Genomic DNA, 18,683 nt, shown 5'->3' with positions numbered 1-18,683 from the left:
TCATTAGCAGCACCATTCCACACAGGGATCCTATTAAGACTCTAGTAGCTCTGCTGCTTATATGCAAAGTCAACAGCGTCTCAGATTACAAAACTACATGCTTGTCCAGGGGCTTGAGAGGCAAGTTTCAAGGCCCAGGAAGAAACTGATCCCCAAGAAACTTTGTATGGGAAAACAAGACATGTAGAAGGGATTTGCTGGGCAAGGACACAAGATGAATTGTCAAAACTTCCATATCTGTCTTTTCCCTTTTCTCCTTTTCTGTACCCCTTTTAAAAATGAATAAAATCATTTAAAAAAGAAAAGAAACAGGACCAGGAAAACCAACCTGTTGAGTGAGTTTGCCAGGTCACCCAACACCACACTATATAAGGATCCGATTCCTCTACTAGGAGAGACTAGCTTCAAGAATATTTTAATTGCATTATCATTTGCCAGTGAAATGTGCTGGGAGCAGGAACTCATTGTAAAACTTGTGTGAAGAGACTGAGGTTCAAATAAATCAGATCACTCCAGAACTATTCCTAGAACTAGCTTTTCTAGTTGCTGTGCAAAAAATAATTAATGAACAAATTTTAAATTCAAGATTAGTTATCTACTTAGTTGCGCATCTTTTTAGAAAGCTACCTTTTAAAATTAATCTCAGTCCTTGACTCGGCCGCTGAAGATGGGATTTTTAAGAAGGGGCAGCAAGCATTACAAACATAGATACCCAACCAGAACAGACACCGATACTAAGGCATATTCATTGTTTTTATTTAGGCACAAGGCATTGTGAATACCCCATACTTCTAGCCAATTATGAGTAGTGTAGTAAGCTGATATTACAGTTCAAGGATAAGTGCAAACATACATTCACAGCTTTACTATCAAGACTACATCACAACTGATAAAGTGCCACATTAGTGCTTACCCAATTCCATCTCGCATTGCAAGACAGAACACCATAATCCCCCATATTTCAGAGTTGTGTGTCTAAGTAACCGGTATGAAGTGCAAAAAGTTAGTCTCCTGCCTTTCACCTTCCTCCACGCTGTCTGAAGCAGCTTTATTGTAAACAGCATTCAGTCTTGATACAGGAGGTATCCTGAGAAGGTAGAGTATTTCCAACTACTTCCGTAAATGGCTCCCCTATGAAGACGCAGCCAAATCTGGTCCCCTTGAAAAAGCTGGAGGACTGCGTGGTTACTAGCAGTCTCATGATCCGGAGCCCCATCATTGGCATACGCAGAGACTAGAACCTCTTCGTTTTTCATGAGGTTCACGTACAGGGGGACGTTCACGGCCAACTTCAGCATGTGGAAGATGAAGACATAGGTGCCATTCACCGGACAATTGAATCTACCAAGTTGGATATCGAAGGTTTCGCCAAGGTTGTTCAACAGCAGGTCGAACACAATGGGCTGATCTAGAGTTCCGGGAGCCAAGTTAGAAGTTCTAGCAGCAGAAAAAGCGACTCTCATCTGCTGCGGGAGGGGATAGACGTGAACAGGTAGTATGGTGGCCGCTTGGCTCGTCACGGGCATGTCAACGGGAGTGATGCTGCGGGAGTCACCCTGCCCAGAGTCCCCACTGTTAAAGGTCTCACTGTCACGTTCTGGGCTGCTCACCTGAGAAGAATCACTCCATCCTGCTGTCAAAGATCATGAGCAATAGTTAATTTAGATAAGTACCTTTGAAAAGGGAAGGGGGGGAAGAGACCATAATATATATTTTTTAGGAATCTAGCTTTTCCAAACTTTGAGATTCCAGATATTTTCTAGAAGTACTTCTGTCATACATTGTCACCAGCCAGATGCCTTGCATTGTCTTTCTAGTTAGAGACTTGCTCTTAGTTCTTACATATTCCTGGTGCATTTCTTTAAACTGGAAGAACAGTAGAGTTTCAGATGCATTTGCAATGGCTGTTTTTTATGTGGTGAAGATTAACACAACACACAGAACTCCTTGACTATGGATTGACAGGCACATCATGAGACACTGCAACTAGTCACTTCAAGTTTGGCACAGCCTGGTTTCCAGAAATCAGTCAAGAATACTGCAGGTCAATACTTAAGCTCTGAAAATGGCCTGTTCTACCTCTTCAAGTACCATAAACTAACCCCTAACTCTCAGAAATGCTTTTGTGAGCCCCTAGCTCACCCTTGGCAAATTTAGGCCACTTTCTAAGATCAGATTAGAAGCAACATGTCACTTCCCACTGTGGTTATTTTCTAATACAGGAAATTAAATATATGCAATGTTCTTATCACTAAGAAAACACACGTCTTAAAAATATGTCTGTTTATTTAGTGTAGAAAACCAAGTTACCAATATCAACTGCGCTATGAGCACTAACTGAACTGATGCATCTTGGCAGCTACAAGATTGCTTTCGGACTCTGATTCTTTGCCATTTCTCTCAGCTTTCCTCAATTCCTTTCTTCTGAAGTATTCTCTACCACGAGCTCTACCTTGAGCTCTACCTGTTGAACAATTCTCTTCCTGTCTGGTTTCTCGCCTGCAACCTAAAACACAGAAGCTATATAAAGATTTTATGAAGTGTACAGAGCGCTTCTACATGACATGACTTAGCTGGTACTACCTTAACATTATTAGTTGGGAAATCATAGCTCCCTCTGGGAGCTCCTGCTTGCAGAGCCCCGAAAGGCAGAGTCTCCTACTGCACTGAGGAGTATGTGACTGTAGCAGGGAGTTCCCTCTGGACAATTCTGGGTAGCTGTCCCAAGAATGGCACAACAGGGGCTTCTTAGCAGGCTCTGCCTTTAATCCTTCTATGGAACAACTCGCTGCACTTGTTGCTAGCTTTTGACTCTCCACTAAAAAATAAAATAAAAGGCTTCTGTGCCCACAAATCGAGAAAGATTTGGGAAGCCTCCTCTCCTCAGCCAAGGAAGGACAAAAACCCGAGAGGGAGACTCCCCCTAGTGGATGTTTCCATCAGCTGCAAATCATATGTCTGTCTACTATTTGCAGAAATTGGAAAAATATATATACAACCTGCTGCAGCCTGTTTATCTCGAGCACACACAGAGCAGGTGTGGAGGAAGTGTATCCGAGCAGATGCAGCCCAAAGACTTTCTGCATCTCAACACACGGCATCTAATACTGCATTGTATTTTAAAGCGTTACCAAAGCCTTACCTCTTGAGTTTGCTCGCCCATTATTAATGCCTCCTCGCTTATAATTCTGTTGGTAATTCATATCCTAGGAAGAGAAACATTTGTTCCTGTTCAGCAAGTACAACCACCTGAAAATCTTCTTCCACCAAGCTTTAGATTAAGCCCTGGTTCATAGATTTTGAGAGTCAACAGGTTTCAAAACAGTAAGAGAAACATGGGCTGATCCTCCTCTTTCCTATGCTTAAAACGAATATATTGCACTGAATGGATGTTGAGACCTACACAGGCAGCCTCCCAATACTTCCTTCTCCATAGTGGAATAAGGAGCAAAGAACTGAGCAGCAACATGAATGTTTGATTGGCGTGCCTATATGGGGGTACAGCTGATGCCTGTTAAGTCATTCTACTACATGCCTCTGGCACTCATTCGCTTGAGCCCCATTTCAGTGGAAGCGCTTGATCCCGTGGGCTTAGAACCACAGTGAGCTCTTTAGGAAACCAACACGGAGAGTATATTTCTGAATACAGAGCAAGTCACCTCCAAAGGAGTCCAGTTTTGCCAACATCAGATTGGAAGCTTGGTGCCAGAAAAACCGCACACAAGTTTCAACTCAATATATCTGAGGGGCCCATCAGTAATGTCTGTATAACTGGGGTGCAACAGGAAATTAAGATTTGTCCCTAGATCAACCATTACAGCACACCACTCTCAAGGCAATGGGCTAAATCGTGAAACAATGTTCATCTCCAATTGTTCGCAAATCAGTGCTTGCTCCTGACTTCTGATCTGGGACTGTCACGGTAGTAATAATTTCATCCCTAGTATAAGGAGATTGTACACCTGCTAGGTTAGGTCATCCTTTGTTTTGCAGCTGTTAGGCCTGAGAAAGTATTTTTGCTGAGCAAGTAATGAGTTTCTGCTGGTATTGCTTATTACAATAGCCAGTTAGATACTTAGAAATAGTAACATGATTGTGTTAATCAACTTTAGAGATTGATCAGATAGATGGATTTTCTCTATAAATACACATGGTTGTGAACAGCAAATCAGATTTCCTTGAACTGAGGCTCAGAAGGCAGAGATTGAAGAAATCCACGATTGGTAAGACACGGTTTATTTTATAATCCTTAAGAGCAATAGACAAGAGACTGAAATCTGATCTGTTTTAATTGTTGTACCTAATTTTTATAAGTATTAGAATAATGTTAGGAACTTTAATCATACTCGCCTGTATGACCACATTTTGTGTAGGATCAATTATTTCACTTCTTTACTGTACACTATCTTGCTTAATAAAAAGAGCCTTGGCTACTTACCGTGAAGGCTTCTTCTGCTCAGAATGGTGCGGCCTGAATGGTGTTAATTATGTCCTCAGTGTAACCTAATCTGTGCAATCTTCCCCTTTCAATACCCAAGCGGTCATTTTGAACCATTCTGGTTCGGGATGACGAACTGGTCCCTGTATCAGTAGGTCCGGAGTGTCTGGAAGTCTCCAGAGATTGTTGCGTGACATTTGTATTAATGTGGGGAACCATGGGCGCCTGGGCCAATACGGTGCTATGAATAAGACATGTGCTTTCAATGTTTGAATCCTCCTTAGTACTCTTGGAATGAGTGGAAGGGGTGGGAAGGCATATAGCATTCCCTTGGGCCAGGGTGCTGTCAATGCATCCGTCTGTTCCGCCCCTGGTTGTTTGTACCTGGAAAAATAACGAGGAAGCTGGTGGTTTGAGCTGCTTGCAAATAGGTCTACTATTGGTGTTCCAAATCTCTGTGTTATAAGGTGGAATATGTCTGGGTGTAGAGACCATTCCGTCTCGCTGAGAGTCTCCCTGCTGAGCCAATCTGCCTGTACATTGGTTACTCCCTGTATGTGCTCTGCCAAAATTGATGTTAGATTGGACTCTGCCCACTGAAGAATTGGTAACACTTCCTTGTGAAGAAGTGATGATCTGGATCCCCCCTGTTTGTTTAAATGTGCCTTGGCGGCTACATTGTCTGTTCTGATCAGTATATTCTTTCCTTGAGCTTGTTGTTTGAAGCTCTGCAGGGCTCTGTAGATTGCTCTGATCTCCAAGGCGTTTATGTGTAATTTTTGTTCCTGGGGCGACCAGGTGCCTTGGGCTATGTGTGTGTGGAATGTCGCCCCCCAACCTGTTGTGCAAGCATCGGTGTAAATCTGTTCCGGAATAGGGAGGATGTATCTGAGGCCCTTTGATAGGTTGTTTTGGTGTGACCACCATATTAGGCTGTTCTTGGCTTCTTTGGAGAGAAGGATGTTGATATCTCTTTTCTTTTGTATATCTTGTTGGTAGGGCCTGAGAAGCCATTGTAATGGTCTCGCATGGAGTCGAGCCCATTGGACAGTGGGGATGCAAGCCACCATATGACCCTGCAACTTGGCAAGGGTCATTAGTTTTGATGATCTGATAGTGTAGATCTTTTGGGCTAGGGACGAGATGAGGTTGATTTTTTCTCTTGTGAGAAAAAGTGTATTCTGCTGAGTGTCTATTTCTGCCCCTAGGTGTGCTAGTCGTTGAGTGGGGTTCAATTTGCTCTTTTTGTAATTGATAAGGAATCCGTGTGTTGCCAATTTTTCTATCACTAATTGTGTGTGTAGAGCGCTTTGTTGTCTTGAATTTGCACATATCAGTATGTCGTCTAAATACGGGTGTATTCTTATTCCCTCTATGCGTAGTTGTGCTACCAGAGTAACTAGTACTTTGGTGAATACCCTTGGGGCTGAAGTTAACCCGAAGGGGAGGGCCCTGAATTGGTAATGTGATCCTTGGTATAGGAACCTCAGGTATCGGCGGTGTTGTGGATGTATGAGGATATGTAGATAAGCCTCGGTAAGATCTATGGACGTTAAAAAGTCCCTGGCCTTAGTGCCTCGGTGATTGATTTTAGTGTCTCCATTCGGAAACGTCTCAGTGGGATAAATCTGTTCAGAAACTTCAGATCTAGGATGGCTCTCCATCCTCCGTCTTTCTTGGGAACGGTGAAGAATACTGAATAGATTCCCAATGAGTGCTCCGACAGAGGCACTGTCTCTATCGCCGCTATGTCCAGCAGATGTTGTATTGCTTGAGAGGTTCTCTGAAGTTTGTCCTTGTTCTTGGATGTTGGTGAAGTAACCAGTCTGTTTGCTGGAATGTGGGAGAATTCTATTTGGTAGCCCTGTGTTATTATATTGAGTACCCATTGGTCTGGGTGTGATGCTAACCATTGAGTCTGATAATTTTTTAGTCGTCCTCCCACAGGTTGTAGTGTAGCGTCATTGTTTTGCTTGGCGACTGGGCTTATTCCCTTTGTCGCCCTGGAATGAGTGGAATTTGGCTCCTCTATTAAACCTTCCTCCTCTACGAAAGGAGTTACGGTTCTGGTTCCATTGGCCTCTACGCTGGTCTGGTCTAAATCTTTGTAGTGTGTGGTAAGTCCGAAATGGAGTGTACCCTGAGTTGTGTTTGAATTCTTTTTGGAGACTCTTGGGTAATGCTTTCTTTTTATCTTTAGTTTCCACCAGTATGGGGTCTAATCTGTCTCCAAAGAGTCTTTTCCCTTGATAGGGGAAACCCATCAAAACAGATTTTGACCTATGTGTCGCTTGCCATGGGCGTAACCACAGGGCTCTCCTAGTGGCTGCTGAGGTTGCCATGGCTCTGGCTGCGTAAGTCATAGTGTCTAACGTGGAGTCAGCAAGGAAAGATACTGCTCTTAAAAGTCTGGACACTCCCTCACAGGCTTGTTTTTCCTCCTGTGGAATGAGCTGTGTTAATTTTCTAGCCCATATTATTGCAGCTCTGGAGACCAGTGCTGAAGTCACTGATGACTTAATTGCTAAGGCTGAAGCCTCGTGGGATTTTTTGCAGCTGAGAGCTACGAAAGGCTGCTCTCCCGATCAAGGCAGGAAAAAATGGCCTTAAGGGGGCGTTTACCCTCAGGAGCCAGGGGGGAAAATTTAAATATTAAATCCTGCCTCCCGAGCTAAGAGGAAAAGGAAACACCCATCATGAAGATGCCCTTTGTCCCTCTGAGCCGAGAAAGAATATCTTCTTTTATCAATAAAAGATAGATTCAAATAGGTGTTTGGTCAATTACTGATTACGTGAATAAGAAAAAAAAACAGGACTCATGGTCCGAAAGACGGTATTGTATTATCAAAAGTTGGAAAAGGTGGTAACTTTTTCTGGTATGGTAAAGCAAGGATTGTAATGAAGCTGCGAATTGTTTCAAAAGCAGAGCTTTGGAGAATTCTAAGCTCATAATCTTTCTAAGTGTTGCGATGGGAAAAGCCGAACACTACAGGATCAAAGATGCGAGTCTGCAAAAAGAAAGACTTGCAGTGAACGTCCTTACCCTCTGAGGATATTGCACACCAGGATAATCTCTGCCAGAAAGCTGCAACTGGCCATAGCTGCCATTAGACACTGAAGGGGATCCCCTGTAGGCTTCAAAACTTGCTGGAATAGAAGATGAAGCAGTAAAAGTAATTTTACTTTACCAGATTAAGATTTTGATTTAAGATCCAAATCTATGGACTTAGTATTGACATAATTTGCTCCGGTCACCTCGGGGCATGCTGATAAACTGCAGGAACTTCCACCTTGCTGATATTACACTGATCAATATCATTTTTCTTCACTATAGCCATACTTTGTATTGTGTCTAATGCGCTATGCTCATTCAGATTTCAGCAATCCTAGTCCTAGAACACTGCTCATTAGATTTCTCCTCATGTAATTAGATGTCTCCTCATATGAACTATTATTTTTTTTATTTGTACCTCACCTTTCTCTCAATGGGGACTCAAGGCGGCTTATATCATTCTCCTCTCCTCCATTTTATCCTCACAACAACCCTGTGAGGTGAGTTAGGATGAGAGTGTGTGATTGGCCCAAGGTCACCCAGCGAGCTTCCATGGCATCGAGTGGGGATTTGAACCCGGGTCTCCTAGGTACTAATTCGACACTCTTAACCGCTACACCACACTGGCTCTGTGACCAACTTACCCTGTGTAATCTGCTTTGATTCTGAGTAAGAAAGGCGGAATATAAATAGAGTAAATAAATCAGAACACCAGCTATTGCCCAGCTATGGCGACTGTTCAGGTTAAGATGTGGGCTCATGACCAGGATGTTGCAAAATGTTCATATCTAGAGGAGATTTATCCAGTACAAGTGTTTAAGAGCTACACAATAAGGAACCTCTTTCTCGCTCCAGGCATCTTTTGTAATTGCTCTTGGTCAGAAGCAAGTTACTCAAAGCCCACAAGGCTCTATGTGTGTGTGTTAAGTGCTGTCAAGTCACTTCCGACTCATGGCGACCCTATGAATGAAAGTCCTCCAAAATGTCCTATCTTTGACAGCCTTGCTCAGATCTTGCAAATTGAAGGCTGTGGCTTCCTTTATTGAGTCCATCCATCTCTTGTTGGGACTTCCTCTTTTCCTGCTGCCCTCAATTTTTCCTAGCATGACTGTCTTTTCCAGTGACTCTTGCCGTCTCATGGCGTGACCAAAATACGATAGCCACAGTTTAGTCATTTTAGCTTCTAGGGTCAGTTCAGGCTTGATTTGATCTATAACCCACTGATTTGTTTTTTTGGCAGTCCACGCAATCCGTAACACTCTCCTCCAACACCTCCTCCAACATTTCAAAGTAATCTATTTTCTTCCTATCAGCTTTCTTCACTGTCCAGCTTTCACACCCATACATAGTAATAGGGAATACGATGGCATGAATTAATCTAGTCTTGGTGGCCAATGACACATCCTTACACTTCAAAATATTTTCTAGCTCCTTCATGGCTGCCCTTCCCAGTCTCAATCTCCTTCTGATTTCTTGGTTGCAGTCTCCCTTTTGGTTGATGGTGGAGCCAAGGAATAGAAAGTCTTGAACAATTTCAATTTCCTCATTGTCAACCTTAAAGTTGTGTAATTCTCCTGTAGTCATTACTTGGGGATCTATACATGAAAAGGATCTATACATGAAAATAAATTTCCCTCTTGCAACCACTACATCATCTCCATTTTTGTAGCACCGTCTCCATGTATGTTTGGTCACTAACGTCCACCCACGAATTGCAAGAGTGTTCCCAGGTGTTGCCAAAATTCAACATCTGACAGCCTGTGCCCACTTTGATTTTTCCCCAAGATTCATTTCCTTCTAACATATTAAATGACCTTCCGTGCGCAAGCAATGAGGCTGCCATTCTGCGTGCTTCACTTAACGATTATGGTGCTACGTTTTGATGCTTCTAAAGGAGAGATTTTTATCAAATGGACATACCTTTATAGCCACCAGGAGAGCGGTACGTGTTGGCAACTGATCTTGTACCTCTGAGGGGGACTCTGGCTGACCCACGGGCTGTGACGAACGATTGAGGTGGTCTGGGGAAAGGCGTTGTCTGTGCTGCATAAAAGGCGAAGCTACCGTTGCTTACAGGAAGTGTTCCCTCAGAATGGTAATTAGCTGCTTAAGGTGAGAAGTTTATTTTTAATTGTATCTCCTATGAGCTACCACATATGATCAAATTCATCATAAAGTTTTTATTAAGCTTTTGCAGGAAGGAACACCCTAAAATCTTTTAGGATTCTCCCCACCCCATATTTATACCAACACCCTAGGAGAATCCCCACTCCCTCTACTACTGGGATTACTTGGATGAAGGAGGAGGAAGGGAAGGAAAGTACATAAACAGTGATTACATTTAACACAATTATCCTAAATATAGATTTTAGCCAAACCAAACATGTATTGGAACCAAGAGGCATCTATTATGCCACCCACAACAAAAGTAAATGATTCACTTATTTTCCCCATTTTACTTTTGTCAGTTTTAACTATCAGAACTCAGATCATACAGCCAAAAAATATTTTCTCGCTTGTACACTAATGCTGCTCTGCAGCTCAGAGGGTTGCCTTACACTTTGCTGCTTTAATAGATTACCTCCCCACCCCTCAGTACTAAAACAACATTTTATAATACAAGGAGGCAACGGTACTAGCTTGACTGCGTGCACAAGCTGCTTGTAAAGGAAATGTGATTCTCCTTCCAACTGCACTTAAGATACAGTAAGGTCACCTATTCAGAGCAGCTAAGGTAGTTCATTCAAGTGCAAGTTTACCTAGTGAGCCAGTGCTCAGACTGGCACAAATACACACTTTAGCCTCATTCTTCAGGCCTACAGGAGATTCCTTCAATAGCTAGAGCACTTTCTCTCAGTTCTCGGTCTCCCTTTGTAGTCCCCAAGGGGGAAATACAGAGACTAGCACCGCTTACTGTATTTTTCCGTGTATAAGACAATGTTTTTTTCTTTAAAAGTTTACTTAAAAATTGGAGGGTCATCTTATACACGGAATATTACGGGCAGGGAAGAGAGTGGGGGCCATGAGACAGCTTCCCATGGGCCCTGCTCTCTTCTCCAGCCATCAGCTGATGGGCGGAGAAGAGAGCCGGGTGCATGGGAAGCGAGCGGGGCCCATGGGAAGGCTTCTTCCCTGCCCGTATTTTTCCAAGACGCCCCCATGTATAAGACGACTCCTTCCCCCCCCTAATTTTGGGTTCAAAAAATAGGGGTCATCTTATACATGCGGGCGTCTTACACACGGAAAAATACGGTATTTTATGTACAACGATTGATGCAAGTTAAGGTAGAATATTTTGGTAAACACAATTGTGCTTAGACTCAAACACCCTGTTTGGAAAGCCAGCTGAAAGGGAATCATCCCCTTCCCTGTCTGCAGATGACCAGCACAGCACTATAATTTGCCCTGGGGACAGGGTCAATGAAAATGGCTCCCATGTGGGTGAGAAAATCCAATTTTTTTACTGACATCTTGCCTAAATCCTATGAGCAAAGCAAGTTTGAGAAACACTGGAAAAAACCTCGGGAAGTGCACAAATGCACCACGATGCTGTAGGGAAGCACGGCTGAAAATCTGCTTCCCAACAGCATTAAACACAAGGCAGATAATTAGTGTGAAGACAGCCTGTCTCTTACTTCCCATATCTGCAAACGTTCATGCATAATCCTCTTACCTTTTGGCAAAGACTCTTGAGAAAAAGTGGTTTGTTCAGCATTTTGAGTAGACTGTAATTTACACTGGAGTGGAGTCTGTGTGCTTGCTGTAGAGAAGTTCTGATTATATCCTGCAGGCTGTGGGGGGTTCTCTTTTATATCCTGCCCCCTACGAGGTGGTAGAGGCGCATTCACTTTGAACACCTGCAACAGGGTAGACACTTATTCGAGCAGCGCCTGCAATTCCTCAAAGCACAGCTGCTATGCATCACAAGCCTTCTGGCTGCAGTGTGCCGTTCCAGTTTGTTCTCTTACAGAGCAGAATATTTATCCCTGACCACCTCCACTAGAACAACTCATACCTTCTTTGCAAGCCCTGCCTAGCCACATGGCATCGCTCCCCCAAGCAACTTCAGGTAGGGCTTAAAAAGAAAAGTGGGATTCCCAATTCATTGAGCGTTTGGCCAGAACTGTAGAACGAGAATCCAATTCAGTGACATGATTTGGCAAGAGCTACTACATGGTTACAGAAACATGAAGGGTTATTTCAAAGATCTCCTCTCTAGAGAACTTCTAGTATGTACATTTACATACTAGTTTGGAGCGGTGGGCTCTGATCTGGAGAACCGGGTTTGATTCCCTACTCCTCCACATGAGCAGCGGAGGCTAATCTGGTGAACTGGATTTGTTTCCCCACTCCTACACACGAAGCCAGCTGGGTGCCCTTGGGCAAGTTACAGCTCTGTTAGAGCTCTCTCAGCCCCACCTACCTCACAGGTGTCTGTTGTGGGGAGGGGAATGGAAGGCGATTGTAAGCCGGTTTGAGTCTCCCTTAAGTGGTAGAGAAAGTCGGCATATAAAAACCAACTCTTCTTCTACATCCGTGAGACTGGTAGAATTTTTTCCGGAATACCCATCACATGAACACATGAAGCTGCCTTACATGGTATCAGACCCCCTTTGTCCATCACAGTCAGTATTGCCTACTCAGACTGGCAGTGGCTCTCCAGGGTCTCAGGCAGAGGTCTTTCACATCACCTACTTGCCTAGTCCCTTTAACTGGAGATGCTGAGGATTGAACCTGGGACCTTCTCGTTCTGGGAGAAGGGCATCTTGTCAATCGGGGGTATTACCATTACGTGCCCAGGGAGGCAGGACTAAAAAAATTTCCTAACTTCCTGTCCCCTCAGCAGGAAACCCAGTTTCCGTCCTGCCTTGGTTAGGGTGGCAGCTTTGTTATAGAACTCCATCTGATTGTTCAAATTACATCTGTGTTTAGTCTCTAGTGCGTCTTCCTCTTCCAATTTTATTTGCCGTTTGTCGGCTCCGGCCGCAAACGCTTTCTTCCCCTCACTAGTCCGTTCCTCTTTCACTTTCCTTCTCCGTCCCCACTTCGCCCCGCTGAGCAAGATGGCAGACGGATTCGGACCTTCTCTCTGAGGAGGATCATGATTCGGCCCTCGTCGCCTCGACAGGGCGACGTTCTAAGGACCACGCTATCAGCCGCAGTTGCGGTTCCGCAGCAGCAGGCTCAGAGGGGCCAACCGTGCCGAAAAGGACGCGCTTTAATGAGCCGCCTCAAAATGGCGCAAAAAGGACCGAGTGGCGCGAAATGGCGGCTGCAGCAACCCCGGCCATTAGAACACCTCAGGAGGAAGGCGCCTCTTGTTACCGAGACTCATCAAGGGGGTAATGTAATGCGCACCGAGTTGGAGGCTCCTCTATCTCAGCGGGAAATGTTTGATTTATTTAACAGCGTTTTAAATAAGCAAGCCCAAATGTTGACGGCCTTTAGGGACTCCATTGTGCCTCTCGTACAGGGGCCAAGCCCGGGGCCCTCCATTGTTCCACCCCCTCGTTCCCAACAGGGACAGGAGGACCAACCTGGGACCCACTGGCGCACAAAGGCAGCCTTAAAAGCCCCCCTGTCCTCACAAACCCTCCAGATTATGGAGGACGGATCTGTTGTCTCTGATACAGAGAGCAGAGAAGAGGGTGAATTTAACTCTGACGAAGAGAGCCCAATTCTATTGGAGGAACAACATCCCCGTCTGTTCTCTACTGAGGACTTCCAGGGACTGTTAAGCAAGGCTTTGGTGGCTTTAGACCTTAATGAGGATGCAGATTCTGTAGCTGAACCCACTCCAAAATCTAGGAAGAGGGGGGCAAAAGAATTTTTTCCCAGTACCAAGCCCAAGGTCTGGGAAATTCCCTTCCCAGAATTTTTTGAGAACCAGGTACAAGCAGAGTTTGACAAGCCCTTAGCCAATAGGCAGTTTCCCTCCAACACTAAAAGGCTTTATACCATGGTCCCCCAAGCCATGTCTCTGTTTCAGCTTCCTCTGATTGATGCACCAGTGGCAGCAGTGCACTCCCCAGATCTCCCCTCTGAGGATGGGATGGGGACAATTAGAGACCCGCTTGATAGAAAAGCGGAGATTCTATCCAAGGTTCATGAAGTCTCCACTTCGGCCATCCAAGCCTCTGCGGCGACTTCCATCATGGCCAGAGCATCCATTGTGTGGCTCAGGAAAATTATTCAAATTTATGACGGGGAGAACCGCAAGGTTGCAGAGGGACTCAACAGGCTACTCAAGGCATCTGCGTTCATGGCAGATGCTTCTCTTGATACCATGTCCTTCGCTGCCCGCGCCACTGCCTATAATGTCGCCATCAGAAGGGCCCTATGGATCCGCCCCTGGCAGAACGAGTTTAAAACAAAGACACTTACTGTGTCTTATCCTTTCACAGAGGGAAAACATTTTGGGGACAGATTAGAAAAGATCCTTGTAGAGAGCAGGGACAAGAAAAAGGTCCTCCCAAAATCCTACAAAAAGGAAGGGAGATCTTCCTCTTCCTTCCCCAACTTCAGGTCTGCTCACACCCTGGCACCTTTCAGACCAGATCAGCAAAGGGGTACCTGGAACAATCCTAGGGGCTCCTTTTGCAGGGAGGCAACCTTTTTTTCGTCCCCCCCCCCCCCCAGGGACAACAACAACAGTTCTCAGGCAACAGGGGAGACAAATTCTCCAAAACCCCAAAGCAGTGATGCCAAGTCACAGGAAGTGGGGGGCAGGCTTCCGCAGTTCCATACACGGTGGGCAAGGTCCTACACAGACGCCTGGGTGTCTCAAATGATATCTTCAGGCTACCGCATAGAATTCACCTGTCTTCCCAGAGACAAATTTGTAAATTCCAAAGGTCATTATGCAGGGGAAAACACCAGAGAACCCTGGATGCCATACTACACCTACACCAGATACAAGCTATAGAGCCCATTCCCCAACCCGAGATGAGCAGTGGGGTTTATTCAATTTTCTTTACAGTCCCCAAGAAAAATGGGGACTGGAGGGCTATCTTAGACCTGAAGCACCTAAACAAAATGGTCAAATACAGGAAGTTCCGTATGGAAACCCTCCGGTCGATCATAGAAGCCCTACAGGTAGACCAGTTCCTTACATCCTTGGACTTGAAGGAGGCCTACCTTCACGTCCCGATCCATCAGACACACCGCAAATATCTCAGTCATTCTGGAAATCCCCATTCCTGGCTGTACAAACTGGATCAGACCAGCATCATCACATGACTTTGCTAAACAGATCATACTGATCAGAGTGACAGCTAACTGCAGACTAGCCAGAACTTAGACATAGCTCAGTACCATGGGCCAGATGGCACTCGAGGCCTCTTCAGAAACTCCTACAACCTCACCAGACCTTCATCACACAAAGCAGGGACAAATCCATCCCATTGTCACTGGAATTCCGTCAATCACTCTTTTGGTGATACAAGCTCAGCAACCTCAACAAAGGGCTACACTTTGTCATAGAGGATCAGATTCAGGTCTACACGGACGCAAGTCTAGAGGGTTGGGGAGCTACATGCCAGAACCACATAGCTCAAGGCCAGTGGTCAGCAGGAGAAAGAAGGTTGCACATAAACGTCCTAGAGTTAAAAGCCGTCCGGCTGGCTCTACAACACTTCCAGGCTCTACTGAGACACAGACACATTCTGGTTCGAACGGACAATGTCTCCGCCAAAGCTTATCTCAACAAGCAGGGGGGGTCGAAGTCTTCCAGGCTCCATCAGGAGGCGGAAATCATACTGTCATGGGCGGAGGCGAACCTGGCAGCAGAACATGTCAGGGGGTTCTCAACCTACAAGCCGACTGGTTGAGTCGGCAGATCATAGACGAAGGGAAATGGTCCCTCAACAGGTCAGTTTTCAACCAGATAGTGGAAAGGTTTGGTCAACCCAAGGTGGATCTGTTCGCCTCAGCGGACAATCACCTACTCCCACGATTCCTAACGTGGTACTTCCACCCGGAGGCGGAGGACATGGATGCCCTCCTGTCTCCATGGCCGAAGGAAATGCTCTTTGCTTTTCCTCCCATCCCAATTTTGCCAAGGGTGATAAGAAAGATCAGGAAGGAGGGAGCAAACGTCATCCTCATTGCTCCGTTGTGGCCGAGGAGACATTGGTTCCCCAGCCTAAAGAGGCTGTCAGTTCAACCACCTTGGGAACTCCCAGCCATTCCAGACCTACTACATCAGGGGCCCTTGTTTCACCCGGACCCTCAATGGCTTCGCTCAACCGCCTGGAAATTGAGCGGTCATCTCTCTTAAGGAAGGGATACAACTCAGTGGTGGTAGATAGTATGTTAGAAGCCAGAAAACCTTCTACCAGGAGGATTTATAACACCTCCTGGAGAGCCTTCGTCCTATGGTGTAAACGCAAGCATATTGATCCACTCTCTCCAGGCATCCCCAAGGTCCTGGAGTTCCTCCAAGATGGAGTTGATCAGTCCTCAAAGCCTCCACCCTGCGCAGACAGGTGGCGGCCATGTCTACCGTTCTATCATCCAACGAAGGCCTACCGCTTTCTAGACACCCCCACATCATGACATTTCTGAAAGGGGTGACACAGACTAAACCACCAGTAGTTCACCGCTTTCCCATGTGGTGGCTTAACATAGTCCTCACCGCCTTGACATGAGCTCCTTTCGAACCCATCAGGGACATTCCTTTACAGACTTTGAGGATGAAAACCATCTTCCTCACGACAGTGACCTCGGCTCGTCGAGTATCCGAGTTGAGGGCACTGTCAGTGCGCGAAATTTTATGTACCTTTAATAGGGACAAAGTGGTCCTCAGACCGGACCCCACCTTCATTCCAAAGGTGAATTCTGTGTTTCATCGATCTCAGGTGATTCACCTACCTCCTTTTGTCCCAATCCAGTGCACCCAAAGGAGAAAGAGTGGCACCATCTAGACCTTAGGCGACTTCTAAAGGTTTACCTCAGTCGCCCAGAATCTATTAGGCGTTCAGACGCACTATTCATCTCCCTAACTAGTCCATCCAAGGGACAAAAAATGTCTAGTTCTGCCATCAGTTATGCAGTAAGACAATGCATTACTGAAGCATACAGGGCTAGCAAAATTCCACCTCCTTTGGGCATCACTGCATATTCGGTGCACAGTGCGGCAACATCAGCGGCCTTTAATAGGCAAGCCTCACTGGATGAAATTTGTAGAGCAGCTACCTGATCTACGGCCAATACCTTCATAAAACATTATAAAATCGATTCCATGGCCTCTGCTGACGCAGCCTTCAGTAGAAGGGTCTTGCAGCACGTCTTGGATAGATCTTAGGTCCCACTCAGATGAATTGCTCTTGGATATCCCGCGATTGACAAGATGCCCTTCTCCCAGAACGAGAACGGAGCCTTGTTTACTCACCGTGACAGCTCCTTCTGTTCTGGGATGAAGGCATCTTGCCCGCCCATTAAATATTTATCCAAGACTTAGCATATCCATTAGAGGGATCACCATTAGGTGGAATCTAAATTGAGGCATAATAAAGGATCCTCCTTATGTCCGCCATCTTACCTGTACCGAACAGAATCTGTTGTTTTCCTGTGTTCTTTGTATGTTCATATATCGAGAGTTCATGTTTCTTCTGTAAGCACCTTGTTTTGGTGTATGGTTGCCTTTTGCACTTACCTGTCTCCTTTAGCTCAGCGAGTACGAAAACTGGGTTTCCTGCCCAGGGGTCAGGAAGCTGGGAAAATTTTTTAGTCCTGCCCCCCTGGGCACGTAATCGTAATACCCGCGATTGACAAGATGCCCTTCATCCCAGACACGGTGAGTAAACAAGGCTCCGTTCTGCATGCAAAGCACAGGCTCTACCTCTGAGCTACAGTCCCTCCCCATCCTCTTATCTAGAGAAATCTGTCTATCATACAGACTGTTATGGTTGATAGATTCTGCCCTCCCACCTAATTTTATTTACTTACTTGGAGGGCTGATTTATACTTACGGTCTGCATAGCCTGAAAGGGAGCCGCTTTCACAGTAACGGAACTGCTACTTGCTGGAGGAGACGGGAATGCTTTCGCTTGGGGCACGGGTGACACGGTAGAAGCTGACTGTGTCAACGGTCCCTGGGAGTCACTTGGAAGAGGAACAGGTGCCTTGAAGGAACCAAACAATGAGTCATTCTGGCGGGAAGCAATTTTAAGTTGTTAAACCCTATACTGGTGACTGCCTGCAGTTTCTGCAGCCGGGGGTAGCAAAGAATAGAATCGCTGCTGCTTAGTTTGAATTTTGCTGGGTGTTCATTATTTCCATCATTCTCTGCTGACTGTGTCAAACCTGTTTGAATTAGACCCACGTTGCTCTTTTAAATCTTTATGCGCGCAAGGCTAACACAAATGGGCTTCCTTGCGGAGCTCAACTTTGGTGTCATGGTAAAGCTTGATCTCAAGGTTTCAATGTTACACTGCACCAAGTGCTTCTCCCTCTCAGAAAAATATGCATATGCACCGCAATGTTTGCACTCCTCCCCAGTTATTAATTCTACCGTGAATATTTAAGAGCACTCACTTGGGTAACCTTTATTATGCAACAATTTATTAGAAACATGCAAAAAAAAATACAGATTTTTTAAAAATCAAGAGTCAACAGTTTCTATTTTCCCCCCAGATCCATAGTGTTCTACTCACCTGGGCCGTTTCGATTTTTTTTGGCATTAATGGCTCAGAAATCCGTTGGCTGGCTTGATACAAAGACTGAGGTGAAGTGAAGTTCCCAGATTCTTGAGAAAGTGGAACAGATGCCTGGAGACACAGCCGGGGAAGTTACTAGCTTTTCTAATCAAAAGATGTTAAACAGGACTTGCGAGGACATGGCCAACCTAAAAGTACGGTTTCACAAGGGGCTCAGGTAGGGAGGGGAATCTTGGGAACTGGTCTGCCAGCTGCAGGTTTCAGGTACTGAAGTCTGGATTTGGCCAGAGTCAAAGGTCTCTTGGCTCTTAGCCCTTGGTGAGTGAGCCAGCCCAGGCAGATCCCAGAACAGCTCTGGGAGTTGGATTGAACATTGTGTGGCTGCATAAATACAATGTATACTTTTTGTAAGCTGTTTTGGGTCAGGTTCCTGCTGGGGTGGAAAACCAGGACATATTTAAATGAAATAAAGCCAAAATTAAGTTCACAGTATTACCCTCTTGGTGCCAGCCCAAAATCTCAATATTGATGTTGA

The 18,683-nt window shown here is 45.4% G+C and overlaps 1 protein-coding gene across 1 annotated transcript in view; it reads right to left on the bottom strand.

Moving 5' to 3' along the window:
- Window positions 1-1,004: 1,004 nt before the first annotated feature.
- The window catches only part of CAPRIN2 (caprin family member 2), a 59,643-nt gene continuing 41,964 nt past the window's right edge, over window positions 1,005-18,683 (bottom strand). The window contains exons 14-19 of the mRNA XM_056845943.1: window positions 17,462-17,614; window positions 11,164-11,347; window positions 9,411-9,596; window positions 7,482-7,585; window positions 3,143-3,206; window positions 1,005-1,633 (exon numbers count right to left, since the gene is read on the bottom strand). Coding sequence (XP_056701921.1) covers window positions 1,065-1,633; window positions 3,143-3,206; window positions 7,482-7,585; window positions 9,411-9,596; window positions 11,164-11,347; window positions 17,462-17,614 — 1,260 coding nt within the window. The 3' untranslated portion in view covers window positions 1,005-1,064. The remainder of the gene's footprint in view (window positions 1,634-3,142; window positions 3,207-7,481; window positions 7,586-9,410; window positions 9,597-11,163; window positions 11,348-17,461; window positions 17,615-18,683) is intronic.

Source organism: Euleptes europaea, chromosome 3 (genome assembly GCF_029931775.1).
Source record: "Euleptes europaea isolate rEulEur1 chromosome 3, rEulEur1.hap1, whole genome shotgun sequence".
In the NCBI taxonomy this organism is placed as follows: domain Eukaryota; kingdom Metazoa; phylum Chordata; class Lepidosauria; order Squamata; family Sphaerodactylidae; genus Euleptes; species Euleptes europaea.
The sequence above is the reverse complement of the archived record's forward strand: the minus strand, read 5'-3'. Positions and strand labels throughout refer to the sequence as shown.